The sequence below is a fragment of the Sprattus sprattus genome, assembly GCF_963457725.1.
Source record: "Sprattus sprattus genome assembly, chromosome: 9".
Taxonomy (NCBI): domain Eukaryota; kingdom Metazoa; phylum Chordata; class Actinopteri; order Clupeiformes; family Clupeidae; genus Sprattus; species Sprattus sprattus.
In genome coordinates, this window is record NC_137928.1 from 23,597,844 (window position 1) to 23,615,539 (window position 17,696).

The window sequence follows — 17,696 nt, forward strand, 5'->3', positions numbered from 1 at the left end:
AATAATTGTGGCTTTGTTTAAGCTATCTTTACTATAAATGGACAATGATTGTGCTTCATGTTTCTATTTTAGAGTTGTGGTAGCACCCTTACACAGTAGGCCTACTAAGCCAGAGGTCGGAAAACCGTGGTGACCACGGATGGCATTGAGGAGGAAATTTGGACAAAATGTCACAGGAGGGACCAGCTATCTACCAGTATGATCTCCACACGACATCTTAACCAGATTGTAGCCCACTTTCTGTTGTTGAATATTAGACACTGTTCTCATAACGGCCCGCAAAAGAAAAACCATAATTATGACCAGTAAATAGCCCATTACATCAATACAACAATATTTGCCACGGTAATTTATTCAGAATGTTAATCAACCCTTCCATTTAAAAGAAGATACTCAGAACATCTGGCGTACCGTTTAGGCTGAAAGATAGACTGTTTTGAAACCTTTCTTGAGCTTGCACATTATCAGTGTCGTTGGCTACACCACACTTTTATTATGATACAATTTGAAACGACGCGACTTAAAACCAAATGATGTCATCACTGTGCGATTTTTCTGCTGTCTCTTTTCCAGAGAGCTAGCCAGAAGTAAACACAGGATTTAGCCTATACTATTGAATTAAATTATTGGAATACTTTTTTTTTTCATTCGAAAACCAACAATACCTCAATATACGTTCTCTTTTTTTCTGCTCAATCCTTTATCGGCGTCACGGATGTACGTCTCTCTGTCAAGGGTTTCTAGTTAGCAAGGTGATGAACTGTTTAGGCTGCAAACAGGCGTGCATACCTGTGAAGTTAACTCTTTAACTATCTTAAAGCTAACTGGTTAACAACAGAATTCGGCCAAAGATAATTCATGCTAAGGACACCTCACGTGTACTTACGAAAAGGAAAGGGAGTCGTTGCACTGCTGTGGGCGGTATGAGTTATGGTCATGGTGGCAGAAGAGGCCGAAGAGGAGGTCGCAGGTTTGGAGATGGGAATGATGAAAGATGGGAGCGAGGAACAGGGCAAAGTAGCGGAGGTTATCAGAGGAACTCCGGCTGGGAAACACGGGAGGATCAGGGCCGTGGAGGCGGTGGCCCACGGGGTAAACACCCGCCACATCTGAAAGGCAGAGAGATTGGTTTATGGTACGCCAAATCCGGTGGTATCAAAAGATCCGAACAGGAGAGGAAATCAGTGAGTATTTGCTCCCTTTTTAGAATAAACATCACCTATCGTTTTGTGCTTGCCGTGTTAACTCTTGATTTTACGCTTGACATGTGAAGAGGGCCGTGGTTCAGATGGATCAGTCAAGAGAGCAACACATCACTGAACTACTAAACTCGGTTCAACGAGTGCCACCGGGAGCTGGCATGAAAACAGACGCCTCCACATCACAGTGCTGGAGATCTAAGCCAGAGGAGAGCAGACACAGGTGAGTAGCCTCTCAATACTCGGCTCCTCTCTAATTTAACTACTATTAAGCTAGACTTTATTTACCAGGTAGTATGATGCCTTTGGGGTTCTGAGCTGCATGCTGTAATATTTACATCAATGTTGTTAGCATAAATGTTTTGTATAAATAAGCTTATATAAACATAATCAAAATAAACGTATTGTTAATTACTTTGTCCATGTCTACTCAGTTACTTTGATGGGGATGAACCTCCGGAGGAAGTACCTAAGATAAAAACTGAAATTAAAGAAGAAAAGCAAGAAACTGAAATGATCAGCGCCAAAGACCTTGAATACCTGTTTCAGGACATTATACGCAAACCAACCCTTGACCAAGAGCTCAAGAAAGACTTGCAGATGAAAAGGGCTGAGACTAAGTATTTGGACATGTTGGTGAGAGGCTCTACTGTTCCTTTTTCTCTGTGTTATTCCCTCTACTGTGTAGATGTCTGTGCCACAAACTGACAGTATGACCTTTTTGTTTTGTTTCAGAAATTCAGGGAAAAACTTCCATCATATGGAATGAGAGAGGTATGACTTACACGTTGGTCATCAGATGGGTCGCTGACAGCCCACTGAAGAGTTCCAGCTAACAGACCTGTGTCATATCCTTCATTCAGGAACTGGTCGAGCTAATCCAGGCCAACCAGGTTGTGGTGGTGAGCGGGGAGACTGGATGTGGGAAGACCACTCAGGTCACACAGTTCATCCTGGACAGTTACATCGAGAGAGACATGGGGTCCCTCTGCAGGGTGGTGTGCACCCAGCCACGCCGCATCAGTGCTATCTCGGTATGCTACAAGTCTGTCGGTAGATGCCTTCATCAATAACTCCTTCAAACATGTAAACATTATCCTTTATGTGTCATTGGTTGTCTAGAGAGTCATGGAAGTCCTTGGCTTTAGTTTGGCCTTGTAAGTCTAATTTCAGATTTGCGTGAGTTAGGAGGAATTGTTATTGCAGATATCTATAACTCAGACTAACTGATTGAGCTGTAACCTTTACATAGCTGCTGTGTCACTAACAGCCATTTTCCATGCAGGTTGCAGAGAGAGTGTCTTCAGAGCGTGCTGAGAGTGTGGGTAATGGAAACTCTTGTGGATACCAGATTCGACTTCAGAGGTTAGTATGGCCTATGAATATTGAAGTAATGAAATCTGTTTTGTGCATTTGTTTAGTCATTATTAAGGGCAGGGAAAGGTGATGATGGTCAGATGATCAGCGGTTTTAGGTTCAGAATTGTTGTCGTCATCTCTTTCCATATAGCACCCTTTTACTACATATATGGTGTTATATAACCCCACAGTGGATTTGCTCCCACTTGATGTAACTTTTTGTTTAGCCTCAGTGTGTCTTTGAATGTTTCTTCTTTAGTGTCTTTGTCTCAACCTCTCCCAGAATTGTAATTTCTCTCCTGTCTTGTTTTGTTTGTATAAAGTAGCTTTATTATGGTCTGATGATGAAGGGAGCTTAGTGGGGCCTGCTGTGCTTTGGAGTGTTTCTCTCTCTCTCTCAGGGGAGTGTGCCTGTGGAGAGATTCCTGATTAGTGTGTAGCCCTCTTGACCTTCGAGACAATCAGGGCCATTCCATGTGCAACCTCCCAATTCACTGTCTTGGATTTGCTTCATACTCTATGTAAATAATGTCATTGTACCCAACAACTAGTGTGCAAAATGCAAGACTGTATATTCTTATATTAATATACATATATATATATATTAGTGCTGTCATTTTTATATATATAAAATATCTAATTATATATATAAAGGGTGTGGCCCTAATTTAACTGCCAAAAAAACAAGTGCTGCTAAAAAATGCCCAAGTCCTATAGGTCATTGCTTTTGAATCATTCATGCTGTATGCTTGGAATTTAAGGGATCGTTCTACAGTATTGTCTTTAACTTCTAAAATAGTTGGTCCAAAGTACCAATTTTCAGCAAGCCAAATATGCAAAAGTGGTACAGTGGTAAGTGTTAACGCCTGTTAGCGGGTGACCTGCAGGTTGCTGCAGGTTGTGGGTAAGTTGTTTCTGCTAAAAACACATGACCTTTACCACTGGCTGTTACTTATGGACCTTTAGCTACTCTTGTTGTTTGCTGTAAAATCAGGGCCACAACCCCACTTTAAAAAAAACCTCCATTACTCAGAAATGAAAGAAGATACAAGCAGAACATTTTGCACCCTAGTTGTTGGACACAAGTACATTATTTACATAAGGTATGAGGAAAATCCAAGATGTTCAGTCAGTGTTAATTTGACATGGTATTTGCCAATCTCTTCTTGACTTCAACCAGTGCTTCTCAGACTGTCTCTTGGTCGTTCTCAGATGTTTCAGACCTTTAAACTACTGGCTTTTAATCTGTGACTTCTATGTTCTGCCTGCCAGGTTTCTCTCTTCATGTTCCCCTTTTATGCCTACTCCTCGTCCTCCTCTTTTTGCAGCTGGAGTGTTCCTTGAACCGAGATTCAACTCTGATGGTCACAGTGTTCCACTGACTTATCTTAACATCCTGTCTTCTCATCAGAGACACACTCAAATCTCACAAATCAATCTCTCAGCTTTATCCCTCAGCGTCCTTAATTACCCTGCAGTTTCTCAGGCTTCACAGGCTCAGAAGACAGAGTATGTGTTGCATTTTAGATTTGATGGGAAAGCAGTCTGCTGCCAGAATCAGGTTCATACCCTCTGCCTTTAATTTGTGGCTGAATAGCCGATCATTTCAGAGCATTTGTGAACAGCCCCACTCTTAAAGAAGCTCAAATCGCAGCCTAGTTGCTGTTTTTCCAGTTTAATTACTATTGATAATCATCACCACGGTTTGATCTTGTTTTAGCTTTAGCTAATTTCATCGCTGGAAAATGTCCACAATGTTCACAGTTATGGACAGACAGTGTGGATTTATCTTATTTATTTATTTTCAGAGGCCATGTGGTGGTTGTTTCCACCTGGGGCATTCTGCAGCTTGGGTTGGTTTGGCGGGGACTAACTGGGTCCAGAGGGAGGCAAGAGGGAGTAGAACATCACAGGCTCCAGTCTCCTGTGAATGAGGAGGAACAGATGGCCAGAGCAATAGCTGTACTGATGAAGGTGATAGGAGGATGGATCAATGTGAAAGGGTACATATCATGGTAGGGAGTCGGAAGAGTGACACAGTTAATCTGCAGCAACAGAGGCCATGCAGGTGGAGAGGGTGAAGGTACAGAGAACTGAGAGGGGTGCAGGGTGGATTAGAGTCGGAGAGTTAATAATAGATGATGACAGAAGGAATGGGGATGTGCCTGTGAAACCCGTAGGGATTGTGTGTGTCGTCTTTTTGGTTGCTTCCTTCTGACGGTCTGTCTCTGGTTCTCTCTATATCCGTCAGTTTGCAAAAGCAGTCACACAGATTTGTTGTTCATGTTAAAATAGTTTTTTCGTTTATAGTGAATGTGAAAAATATAAACCTGAAATTATTTGTGTTTATTAAATTCTTATGTCCTTTTTTTTTCTTTTATCCCCCCCCCCCTCCCTTCCCTGCCCCCTCCCCTACTCTTGGCTCTGCTTTTCAGCCGGTTACCACGGAAACAAGGCTCTATTTTGTATTGTACGACGGGCATAATTCTTCAGTGGCTCCGCTCCGATCAGTGAGTGTCCTCCTCCCATTCATCCCTCTCCAATTCTCCCCTTCTCTCTCTCCTTCACTCTCCTTCCTTCCCTCTTTTCACCTAGCTTTGTCATTCTCTCTCACTGGCGTCATTGATGAGGCTTTGGTTTATCAGGCCACTGCAGGTCTGTATAGACTCTAAGCAGACTTACAGAAAGCCCAAGGTCTGTAGCTGCCTTTATGTTCTTGCAACCTGCAGAGAGATGATACCTGTACATCCTGTCGCTTTCTTTGACACACATGACATGAAAGCCTTCAAACAAGCCTGGACATAGTAGGAACATATTTCCTGTTGTATATTTTCTTACAAGCAGAAATTGGTTCTAACTATTGACAGTATAATGGTTTTTGCTTTTATGGAATGCACAACTTCCTGGTTGTACCGAGTAACATGACCAAGAAAGCTAGGATACTAAAGCTAAGATTACAGACCAATGTGATTTTTGCAACAAGTATCTCTCTCTCTCACTCACTCACCCACTCACCAACTCTCTCTCTCTCTCTCTCTCTCTCTCTCTCTCTCTCTCTCTCTCTCTCTCTCTCTCTCTCTCTCTCTCTCTCACACACATACACGCACACACACACACACACACACACACACACACACACACACACACACACACACACACACACACACACACACACACACACACACACACACACACACACATACACATACTCTCTCCCTCTTACACTAACACACACACAAACTCTCTCTCACACACACTACTTCTTGTAAATAAGTAAATGCTACGTTGATTTGAAATGAATGAAATTATAAGTCACTGTAATACTTGTAATAACCCGAGGGCTAAATTAGTAATGACTAAAATGAAATTGAATGGATAAATGTGTCTGTAATTTTCTTTCCCTTGAGTACTTGATAATACCCAACCTGATACTCTTTATCTGGTTTCACCTATTCTTAGACACCTGTCCAGCATTAGCCACCTGGTTCTGGATGAGATCCATGAGAGGAACCTACAATCTGATGTTCTTCTCACTATTGTGAAGGACCTGCTGTCGGTCCGAGATGACTTGAAGGTGGTTCTCATGAGCGCTACACTCAATGCAGAAAAATTCAGCAAGTACTTTGGTGAGAAGAGACTGTTGTGTGGAAAGTGTCATTTTGACTGTCGAATGGGAAATATTCCTAATGGACATGTCATTACTACAGAATGGAAATGTAACATCCACTGACAGTTTAATGCACGATCCCAGTCAGTGTAGTAACTCATGCTTGACTGTTTTCCATTTGGAAGGCTGCAATTGAGAATTTCCACAGTAGTCAATCAACAAATTGATATAGCTTCCAAAGAAAATTGGAGACTTTTCGCAGCCATGAGATTTACTTTCCTGGTATGCTGTTTCCTCACACATATGATTACGCAGCGATCCACATGTTGTTGGTTAATCAGTCAGGCCATGTGTAGGCCACTAGCTGAAATGTTACAGAAACATGATTGTGTTTATCAGCTCGCTATCGAGACCTCTGATTCCTTTGCCCTCCTCCCCTGAAGGTAACTGCCCAATGATTCATATTCCTGGCTTCACATACCCTGTCCAGGAGTACCTTCTGGAGGACGTGCTGGAGATGCTCAGGTTAGTTCCACTGGACGCCATTTGCCTCGCCCAGCCAGCCAACCACATGAGCATTAGAGCGTGTATCGGGCCGGATTTTTCTGTCCGACCGCGACCCGCATCCGACAGTGTAGTAACCGAGCCCGGCCCGGTTCCGACAGCCATTTCAAATATTTTGTCCAAATCCGAACCGAGCCCGACGGAATCAATTTCTCAACTGTTCATACTAATGACACATTTACGCGCATAACGTATGGTCAGAGACAGGCAGCAGGAAAGGTTAACAAACAAATAGCCAACATATTACACACGCTATGCCTAAATAAAACTCACTTTATATCTTACACCAAAGGAGACACAACAGACAAGACTTACCATTGAAGATCTTTTCTTTTCTTGAAAAATGTAAGTGCACGCCAACATTCTTTTCAAAACTATCTACATATTCCAACCATCGTTGTTTAATCCATTTTGTTGTGGAGAAAGAGGATTGCATCAACCAAATTTCATTAAAACTTCACACTTCTTACATTGGACATATCCAACAGCCTAATGAGAATCCGCATCGACTTCTAATCAGAAAAATCTCCATACAGTAGATTTCGTTTAGTATGGTTTTAAACTCTCCAGATGACAGTTTCTCTTTAACTTCCTCCGTGATGCCATTTTGCCACCTTTTCAATATGTTGCGATCCATAACTTTTCTTAATCTTTATCTGTCTTCAATACTGCTCTCAGCCTCTACGCAATTTCTGCGCTATTTCTCTCACCAATTATAGACAGTAGAAGAAAGAACATGAAAACAAGTTCATGAACTTTCCTTCAATGAACGGGTTCAGACGCAACCCTGGTTATCCTAAATGTGATTTCTTTTATTCTCAAAAACGAACTTGTGCATCATGTGAAGCAGACGCTTGACTTCATTATGTATTAAGATATTTTAAATATGGAATGTTCAATGTCTTATCGCACTGATGTGTCCGATCCCGACCCGAGCCCGAGTATCATTTCTGAATATTTGGCCGAAGCTGGCCCGGCCCGTCGGATCCATCCAAACATAGCTACAGTCTACTAGTGTTAGCGTTAATACATGCGCTACATAAGTAGCTAGCTATGTTGGCTACATACTTTAGGAAAATAACAAAAAACCAAAACAGATAACTACTTGTCCAATAGAAATGCGGCAACCATGACATAATTTTTCAGTCCCTTCAAGTTCCTCAGTTGTTGCTATTGTGACCTCCTGATCTCCTGAGACTGCGTTGGGTTGAAGAGCTAGGTTATAGCTTGTCATGCTAACTGCCACACCACCAACTCCGCTAAGCCAGCTCCATTCCTCGTCTTAGTACTATCAAAGAGGACATTTTAGAAGACTATAAGAAGACATCTTCTAATAGGTCCTCTTCTTTTTCAAAGCAATTCATCTAAGTATCATTGACATTCTTAACACCTAAAGCATGGAGGATGGATAGAGTTGGGTAAGACTTAAGTATTTTAACACTTTAGACTTTAAACTTAATACATGGACAGATGGTCGTATTTTTGCCTGGTAAAGTAGTAAAGTTATGTAGATTATTGCACACAATGAATACAGACTATAAACTCTTTTTGAATAGTGTTATATTAATCATAAACCCTACTCTGTGCTGTATGCTCATGTGTTTGGGCTGTACAGTCTGTGTGCTATAGGCTCATGTGTTTGGGCTGTATAGTCTGTGTATTGCTGGGCAAAGGTTAGCAATCCTCTGCTACTGTTGGACAATCACACTTCACATCCTCTTGTGGAAAATGCATCTGGTTGAAGTTGTTTCTTTGAAGAAATTCGACAGCATAATACATCTTTAGTTTAATGGTTGTAGTGGTTTCTATTAGAACAAATAGGACATAAAGGACTAGACTACATATGAAACTAGAATGCGTTTCGTGAACGAACTGCGAGAGTGTGCTTGCTCTGTTGCGGCCATGATCGAGAGAACAAGTGCCTTGGAATTGGGGCAGGTGTCAGCTCTCCAGCTCTCCCTGCTGGATGAGCATGCACAAATGAGTATGCACAAATGAGTATGCATGAGTGAGTATGCATGAGTGAGTAAACATGAGTGAGTACGCATGAGTGAGTACGCATGAGTGAGTAAACATGAGTGAGTAAACATGAGTGAGTATGCATGAGTAAGTATGCACGAGTGAGTATGCATGAGTGAGTATGCACGAGTGAGTAAACATGAGTGAGTATGCATGAGTGAGTAGAGCCCTGGTATGGAAGGTGTCTCTTAATATTCCTAGTTATACAGTTGAATGGAGAGGGACAGAGAGAGAAGAGGAACCGTGCGCAGGTGTCAGTGAGAGTTGTCAGTGAATCACAGGTGCAAGCCAGTTTAATGAGCCTATTATGATGTCATAATGCCTCAAAGTTCTGCCATGCAAGTCTATGGAGAAAAAAGGTGATGGAAAAAGAGGAATAAAAAAGGAGTGGCAAGGAGTACCGCCACGAAAAGTCATAGCAGCTTGCACCGGATCGGGCCGGACGTTTTGGTGTTTGAACTGCGTCTCTATCTCAATCGGGCGAGGAGTAGTTAGCTGCAAGAAAAACTACTAGAATAAAAAAAATAGTAAAAAACGAAGAACAATAGTGTGCTTCCCTTCGGGCAAGCACACTAATAATCATTCCATGTTAACATTTGGATTTTACAGAGAGATGGTTATTACTTTGTGCTCCTTAGCTATTAGCATGCACAAGATCTGAGATTTTCTAAAGAAAGGGAATCTCTTGGATAAAGATGAGCTAGCATGCGCTAATTGAAGTGTGAAGTGTGATTGTTAAAGTTGTGAAGTTGTGTGGCCCTCTTTAGCCGATTTCCTCATCGCACATGCAAGCTGTGTTCATTACCAGACTGGGCCTCTCTGTGTTTTGCGTGTGTGTCTCCTTAGATACCAACCTCAGAAGAAGGAGCGCAGGCCCAGGTGGAAGCGGGGCTTTATGCAGGGCCAAGTGTCCCGCCCAGAGAAGGAGCAGAAGGAGGCAGAGTACCGAGAGAGCTGGCCCTGCTACGCACGCACCCTCAGGGATAAGTCAGTCACAGACCCCTTTTCACTTCCACCAGACACACAGCAGAGCTACTGTAAAACTCTCTGGCCTTTCTGATAAGGATATCACCTTTATAAGGACTGGTGTCAGTGTCAGAATCATGTTGGCGGCACCATTGTTCATTTAACCAAACATCATTGAAAATGTTGGCATTTTGTATTTCCTGTTCCCATTAACATCATGAAAATGTTTCAAATGTTTGGCTAGTGTTGTTTGTTTGATCAGCAGTACATTAACTTTTCTGACACCATCTGGATGGTGGAAATGTTGTTGTTGACAGGGGACTGTAGTTGTAGCTCATGAAATAAAAGCAAAGTGGGTTGCAGCTGAGCTTCATAAAAAAGTTTATGAGCACTAATGCTGGCTCTCGTGATTGACTGTGATTGACAGGTTCTCAGACAGCACCATTGACGTGATGGAGATGATGGATGACGATGACAAAATCGACCTGGAATTGATCATAGAACTCATTAGACATATTGTGATGAAAGAGGATGTGAGTAGTGAGTGTGTGTTTGTGTCAAGTGTGTTTGTTTGTCTGTGTGTATGTGTTTTTGTCTCCTACATGCTCACCCTGAGTGTAAATGATGGCTGTGTGTGAGAGGGAGTGAGTGAACAGAGACAGATGGGGTCTAGTGGGTGAGGACTGCCACAGCAGGAGCTCATTGGCAACTATCTGGTTGTTAATAGGAGAGCTTAACAGATGCTACGCGTGTGATCTGCCCTTCTCTCTCTCTCTCTCTCTCTCTCTCTCTCTCGCTCTCTCGCTCTCTATTCCTGCCATTCCTCTCCTCTCTTCGGCAGCACCCTTCTTCTTTCTCCCTTCATTTCTTCTACTGCCTTCCCTCCTTCTCCTCCCACTCTTTGATCAGTGGTGCTGGTTCTTATCTGTGAGGAGATTCCGGGGCTTAAGGGTGTTTGCTCCGACATTACGCCCTGCCTTAATGAAGATGCACTGCAGGCCTCCCCTAGGTGAGGCGAGGCGAGGCTGTTCAGTCCCCTGCCAGAGCACTGCAGCTGTGCAGATGCCACTTCATCTCATTAGCTGAACCCATGCCAGGCCTGCTGCTTCTGCCCTTATTGGATGGAAGCCCAGAGAACGGTACCCTTGAGAGTAGTCTCTCTGTAAGATAGACTTATTTATATGAATCGGCTGTGTTGTCTACCCTCTACACTGCAGACATTATACGAAATATAGACATAATATACATTTAGCAATATGTCTGTGCTCAGTGTCTACATTTCAGGAGCTTTGCAATAAAGTATTTGTGTGTGCGCACTTTTCCCCTCCTAAGGTATAATCAGATAGACAGAGTCTGTCTTAGCAGCACTTGGAGTCTTGCCTTTAAGGGGCCATTTGTCATTTCAAGTAAGATGCGTGTTGGGAAACTTTTTTATGTTCAGCGAGGAAGAGGCTGTGTGAGTGTGTTAATGTGGCTTCAGTGCAATGTATAATTAATAAGCCATTCTTATGTGCACGTGTTTGTGCATGGAGCACCCTTGTGTGCACCAGAAAAAGGCGCCCAGGTGAAGGCCAGGTCTTTGTTGAGGAGATTGCACGTGGGCGGGCTCTCTTTCGCACAATCGCCAAAAGGGCCCTCACGAGACTCTCTGCCAGCCTTTTATCTTCCTCTTGATCTCGCCAGCTTTCTCCTCCTCGGCAGCCCGTCCTGACAGCGAGAGGAGGGTGTTCGCTGGAAGGAAGATGTGAGGCAGGAGAAGGCAGGGACGCAGTGGGGAGGATGTTGTCCCCACGTCACACACCTTAATGATCATTAATTAGGCATCGCATTTGGGAATTGTGTGCCTTTTAATGTCAGCCTGGCTTCACAAGGAAGAGCAAAGTGGGTCAAGAAGAGTACTGATGTGTGCACTAACATGCTCGTATATGTGAACACACACACACACGCTCATTCCCCTGCACATTCATCTACTCCTTTGTGGCTGTCACAGACATGAGCTTGTGGTATCTGTGTTTTAAATGTTGCACAGCATCTGGTCTAAAGGGAAGGATGAATTGAAAACAAGGCTGCCGTGTCCCTCAGCTTTCCGCTTTGTTTCTACACTCTCCATCCTCCGCCTTGTTCTCCCCCCATCCCCCCGTACTTCTCCATTACCTCTTTCTCTCTCTCTCTCTCTCTCTCTCTCTCTCTTTCCATCCACTACACTCTGCCTCCCTCCTCTTGACTGCGTGAGAGTTGCTCCCCTGTCTTAGTGAGGTCAGGTAGACGTTTGCGTGAAGGCTCCTGCACACATAAGAGGGCCGTCGCCCAGGAGAGGCATTTTGTCTGTCTGCCCGTTTGACTCGCGTTGCCCTTTTGCTCTGAGTAATATTTTCCTCTCTCACTTTGAAGTGCACATGCGCAAATGCAGCCATTAGGGCGTGACGCAAGTAGCAGCCCTGCTTTGTCATAGGGGGTTGTCAGACATCTCGAGCGCTACCTGAACATTTACAACCTTTATTTCCGCAGATATGACATTTTACATTTTACATATATTCATCAGCAGAGGCTTTTACCCACGGCGAGTCCTGTACAGGTATAGATTTGAGCAGGTTCTATATAAGGGGCTAGTTGAGAATATATGCTGTCTTGTTGTTGTCTGTGTGAAAGAGAGACAAAGAAGCAGTTAGTGAGTGATTGAGAGAGCGTGCCTGGGTGTGTCTGTGTGTTTTAATGCATGCTTGGACCTCATAATGTGGTGTTTGTGTATTTCAGGATGGGGCCATTCTGGTCTTCCTGCCTGGCTGGGACAACATTAGTGGTCTTAATGACCTTCTCATGGCTCAGCAGATGTTCAAGTCAGGTACACACACACACACACACACACACACACACACACACACACACACACACACACACACACGCACACGCACACAGAGACAGAGACAGTATCAACAAATAAACATTTGCACACCAGTTGTCAAGTTATAAATCATACCTCAATTATGATGTACCTGAGAGATATGTTATTCAGGCAAGTACAAATAATGTGATGGAATTTGTTTTTCCTGAATTTGCTCTTTGTTATTCAGAACAAAATTCAGCTCCATGATTGACATGTCTGTGCGTCAGCCGTTATTGTTTCTTCAAATTGATTAGCCAGACGCTAAATATGGCAATTCTCTTTGCAACATAGGGCTTACATAAACTTGTCGTTTCATTCACTACACATTATTGAAAAGTGATTGCTGTATTCTGTAGTCCCTCCCACCTAATCGGTTCAGAGCAGGCAGCAGGCTGAGAGCTCACCGCTCCCAGCTATCACTCAGGGAAAGCTAGCAAAACAAAAGCCTGGTGAAGCAGCAGGTTTGCTTTCAAACCTCAGCAACCTATACATCACCTATCATTTTTAGCTGTTTGTGTTCATTTCCTCCTGGAATATTGGAGAAACTGATGTTTAACCTTGTTTTTCAGTCATTATTCATCCAGTTAAGACGTAACATGCTGTGTGTATCAGCCTTCAGCCATAGGTTCTAATGGAATTTTGACTTGACGTCAACTAATGCCCTACCAAGTATTTCATGGGTATTTAAACAAACATCAACAAGTTCAAATGACAGCAATGTCTGTAACCAGCTATAAGGTCACCGAGGTCCACACTTCTGTATTTTGTTTTTTAATCTAATTTTTTAAGCTAAAAAAAAAGAGCTTTTGGAACTTGTCCCCCAAGACGAGTGTATGCTTAATTATGTTTAGACACCATGTGTGGGAGAGTTGTGAGAGGGGGTGTGAGCACAGCCCTTTGCGTCTTCAGACGCATGTTGGCAGCAGCTGGTAGCTTGTGTGTGAACTGGCAGCATCGGTAAGACAAACATTGATGTAATAATGACACTATTCAATGCCCAGCTTCGTCTTCTCTGACGCACCATGTAGCCTAGGTATTATTCCGGGCATGTTGCACTGCAGGTAGGCTTATGTGTTTTTTTTTTAACCTGCCCGCTGTGGTGTGTGCGTGTGCGTGTGGGATGCTTCAATTGACTGAAGGCTATTGGATAAAGAATCACGTCTGAGGTTGATTTTTGTAGGCCCCTATTTACTAGGCTGGTGGTGACGTGTCAAGTGTATTCTTGGTCTGCCCTATTAACACTGGTTGTAGTAGCCCTTGGAGATTCTCTCAAGTTTGGTTTTGACTTCCAACAACGTAAACCTTCAACACGATAGCAGCTTGTTTCCACCCAACACATTTGCATATTTGAAGCGCATTCATGAAAATACGACTAGGACATGTCTGTGCCCGCTTAAATTAGCTGTGCTATGCCGATTTAAAAATGTACGCTCTCCTAGTCACGGGAGGAGTTGTGAACAGCTGATATAAAAACAGATAATCCATTGGTTGGAAAGATGCATATACCGGTAGTTTAGATGTCCTGCTGAAACAGCTGTCTGTTGTCTTTTTTTTATGTCAATCAGAAGGCATCTAGGTTGCCAGTCAGAAAGTCTGTAGCATTTCAAGTGAAAATCTATCTTTTGTCAATATCTGATAACATGGATGCCATTTGTGCTTTTTTCCAGATAAGTTTGTGATAATTCCACTCCATTCCCTTATGCCCACGGTCAACCAGACAATGGTGAGCCCTTCCTCCCGCCTCTATGCACCTCTTCTCCCCCAGAAACTACTGAGCGCCGGCAGAATTTCATGGATTAAGATATGATTTTTCCCCACTCAGGTCTTCAAAAGACCTCCACCTGGAGTCCGGAAGATTGTGATAGCCACTAACATTGCTGAAACCAGGTGAATATGTGAATATGTTGTTATGTTATGATGTGATGTGATGTGAAGGGAAAGGAGGGGACTCCTGGGTAAATGTTGAAATACTGATGCTGGTAATTGTGGTTCTATATCACCCTTGTAGCATGATGCACATATGTAAGAGAAGTCAAACAGAGAAAACAAAATAGACGCAGTATAGTGAAATAATACAGATGTTCAATATACAGAATATAAATATCAAGTGTGATCAAAATATAATTAAAATAAATAAAATAAATAAACAAGTAATATAAACCGTAGTAGATCCAAAAAACAAATAGCAATATCACTTACAGTGCCCTCCACAATTATTGGCACCCTTAGTGAATGTGACCAAAACAGGCTATGAAAAAATATATCTTTGCTGTTTATCATCTTGGTCTTTCCCTCAAAATATTCACAAAAATCTTACCTTTTCATCAAAGTAAAATTCTTGAAAGAAATCTTTTTTTTGACATTACATAAAATATTTTTCTCCAAAACATGGGTGCCACAATTATTGGCACCCCTAGAAAATCCTATAATTAAAATCGAACTGAAGTATATTACCAGTCATGTTTTACATTTTTGAGTTCACCTGTTTCATTAAGAACTCTTAAGTGGTCAACCATGGCTTCCTGCTTCACTGAGGAATAAATATGAGGTGACACATGCCAAATACCCTTAGTCATTCATCAAGATGGGAAAGACAAAAGAACTCAGTGTCAAAGTGCGACAAAATGTTGTTGAGCTGCTGAAATCCGGATTTAGGGAAATAAGAAAATATCTAAACAGTTGGAAATACCCACTTCCACAATCAGGGCAATAGTTAAGAAGTTAAAAGCGACAGGAGATGTCAGGAATCAGCCTGGAAGAGGACCTATCTGTAAATTAACCCCACTCACCGCGAGGAGGATGGTTCGACTGGTAAAAGAATCTCCAAGGATCACAGCTGGATAATTGCAGAGGTTAGTTAAGTATTGGGGTCAGAAAGTCTCCAAACTACCATCAGACTGCACCTACATCACCTCAAGTTGTTTTGGAGGGTTATCAGAAAAAGCTGTCAATCAACAACAAACTAAAGTGCCTACAGTTTGCCAAATGTAAGTCAGACTTTTATATTAGAGTTATATGGTCAGATGAGACCAAAATAAGGCTTCTTGGCAACAAACATCAAAGGTGGGTTTGGCGTAGACAGAAAGATAGCCATACAGAAGAGCACCCCATACCCACATTGAAGTATGGTGGCGGATCTCTGATGTTGTTGGGCTGTTTTTCTTCCAAAGGCCCTGGACATTTTGTTAGGATACATGGTATCATGTACTCCATCAAATACCAGCAGATATTAAATAAAAACCTAACAGCCCCCCTCTAGGAAGCTTAAAATGGGCCGTGGTTGGACATCCCAGCAGGACAATGATCCGAAGCACACCTCAAAATCAACACAAAAATGGTTCACCGACAGCAGAATAAAGGTTTTGCCATGGCCATCACAGTCCCCAGACCTAAACCCCATAGAAAATCTGTGGGAAGGGCTGAAGCCGAATCTGCAAATGTGTTGACCTCAGAATCTGAAGGATCTGCAGAGATACTGAATGTAGGAATGGTCTCAGGTCTGTGCCATGTGTTCACCAACCTCATCACACATTATAGGAGAAGACTTGGAGCTGTTATCTTGGTAAAGGGAGGCTGCTCAAAACATTAAATTAAGGGGTGCCAATAATTGTGGCACACCTGTTTAGGAGAATAGTATTTATTTAATGAAAAAAAAAAAAGTTTTCTTTCAATAATTTTATTTCAATGAAAAGGTAAGATTTTTGTAAATATTTTGAGTGAAAGACCAAGAGGATAAACAGCAAACAAATATTTTTTCAGCCTGTTTTGGGCACATTCACTAAGGGTGCCAATAATTGTGGAGGGCACTGTATGTATCGCCAATATCACCTACAGTACGTATTGCAAATATCACCTAAGCCTCGCCAATATCACCAACACATCTCCAATATCACCAACGCATCGCCAATATCACCTACGTATCGCCATTATCACCTGTTTAATGTGTAAGTAATGGACATGGAATGTCCTTGTGTCACAGACATTGGTGTGCAGGAAGGGCTCTCTTTGGTCTAAGATGAAAGTGGGCTTTCAAAGCCATTTTACTTTTCATATAGGGAAATAAGTGAAAACCGCAAATGAGGATGCCATTTCAGAACATGTAGTGTACTGTGTTTGTGTACTGTGTTTGGGTATGAAACCCATAGCTGACGTCCTTCCTGTAAGTGGTGAAGCAGGGGTGTGATTCATTTTGTCGGTCACATGGAGTGAAGCTGTTTGACAGGCCCTTCATGTTTCGGGGTTAATTATCACATCTGAGAGCTCTGTCAGCACAAGTGCTGGGCACACAGCATGGCTAATGAGTCTACAGCAAACGCCTTTAAACAGGCTCCAGCAACCTCGCCCAAAATACACACAACACTTCCACTGCGCTTCACATCCAAACTGATGGGCTTTCATGCCCACTGATGGGCTTATTTATAGCTCCCTGTGTGTGTGTGTGTGTGTGTGTGTGTGTGTGTGTGTGTGTGTGTGGGTGTGTGGGTGGGTGGGTGGGTGGGTGCGTGCGTGGGTGGGTGCGTGCGTGCGTGTGCTGCAGTCTTCAATTGCCTTTGAACTGATCTTAAGCTCATCTGTCCCTGACATTGGCAATAAGTACCTGTAATGCAAAAGCAGAGGCTCTCTCTGTCTCTCTATCTCTGTTTCTCTCCATCTCTCTCAATTTTCAATTTCAATTCAAGTGTTTTATTTGCATGACAAATCATGGATGGACAAAAAGGAATCTAAGAAAGAAATCGAAAATGTCTATGTGTAACCTTACGTGACCTCAAACCTACAGAAAACAAACACAGATATTAGAGGGGGAATAAGCGAGTGTCTCTCAGGTAACGAAATAATTAAATATATTTTGCCGCCAAAGCTGCTGAAGGTCCCTCCTCTGAGAGGATAGCCATGTTTTTCTTTTCTTTTGTGTGGAGGTCGTCAAAGTTTGGGTGGATGCTTTTAAATTAACAGAACAGAGGTTTTCTTATTTCTGTGTGAAGAAGAAAGTGCTCCTCTGTCTCAGCCTTCCCTGTCTTGCCAGTGACCACATGTTCTGTCCTCTTTGGCCAGACAGGTGTCCCTATGTCCACCTGTTTCCACTGTAAGGTTATTGTCAT

General features: G+C 42.7%; 1 protein-coding gene across 1 annotated transcript in view; it reads left to right on the forward strand.

Annotated features, from left to right (window-relative positions):
- The first annotated feature begins 600 nt into the window (after positions 1-600).
- dhx36 (DEAH (Asp-Glu-Ala-His) box polypeptide 36) overlaps positions 601-17,696 on the forward strand; it is a 40,750-nt gene continuing 23,654 nt past the window's right edge. The window contains exons 1-14 of the mRNA XM_080844353.1: positions 601-1,184; positions 1,274-1,422; positions 1,634-1,835; positions 1,935-1,973; positions 2,063-2,233; positions 2,485-2,564; positions 4,993-5,067; positions 6,017-6,183; positions 6,608-6,689; positions 9,594-9,734; positions 10,141-10,246; positions 12,468-12,555; positions 14,265-14,320; positions 14,420-14,484. Of these exons, the coding sequence (XP_080700479.1) occupies positions 924-1,184; positions 1,274-1,422; positions 1,634-1,835; positions 1,935-1,973; positions 2,063-2,233; positions 2,485-2,564; positions 4,993-5,067; positions 6,017-6,183; positions 6,608-6,689; positions 9,594-9,734; positions 10,141-10,246; positions 12,468-12,555; positions 14,265-14,320; positions 14,420-14,484 (1,682 nt within the window). The 5' untranslated portion in view covers positions 601-923. The remainder of the gene's footprint in view (positions 1,185-1,273; positions 1,423-1,633; positions 1,836-1,934; positions 1,974-2,062; positions 2,234-2,484; positions 2,565-4,992; positions 5,068-6,016; positions 6,184-6,607; positions 6,690-9,593; positions 9,735-10,140; positions 10,247-12,467; positions 12,556-14,264; positions 14,321-14,419; positions 14,485-17,696) is intronic.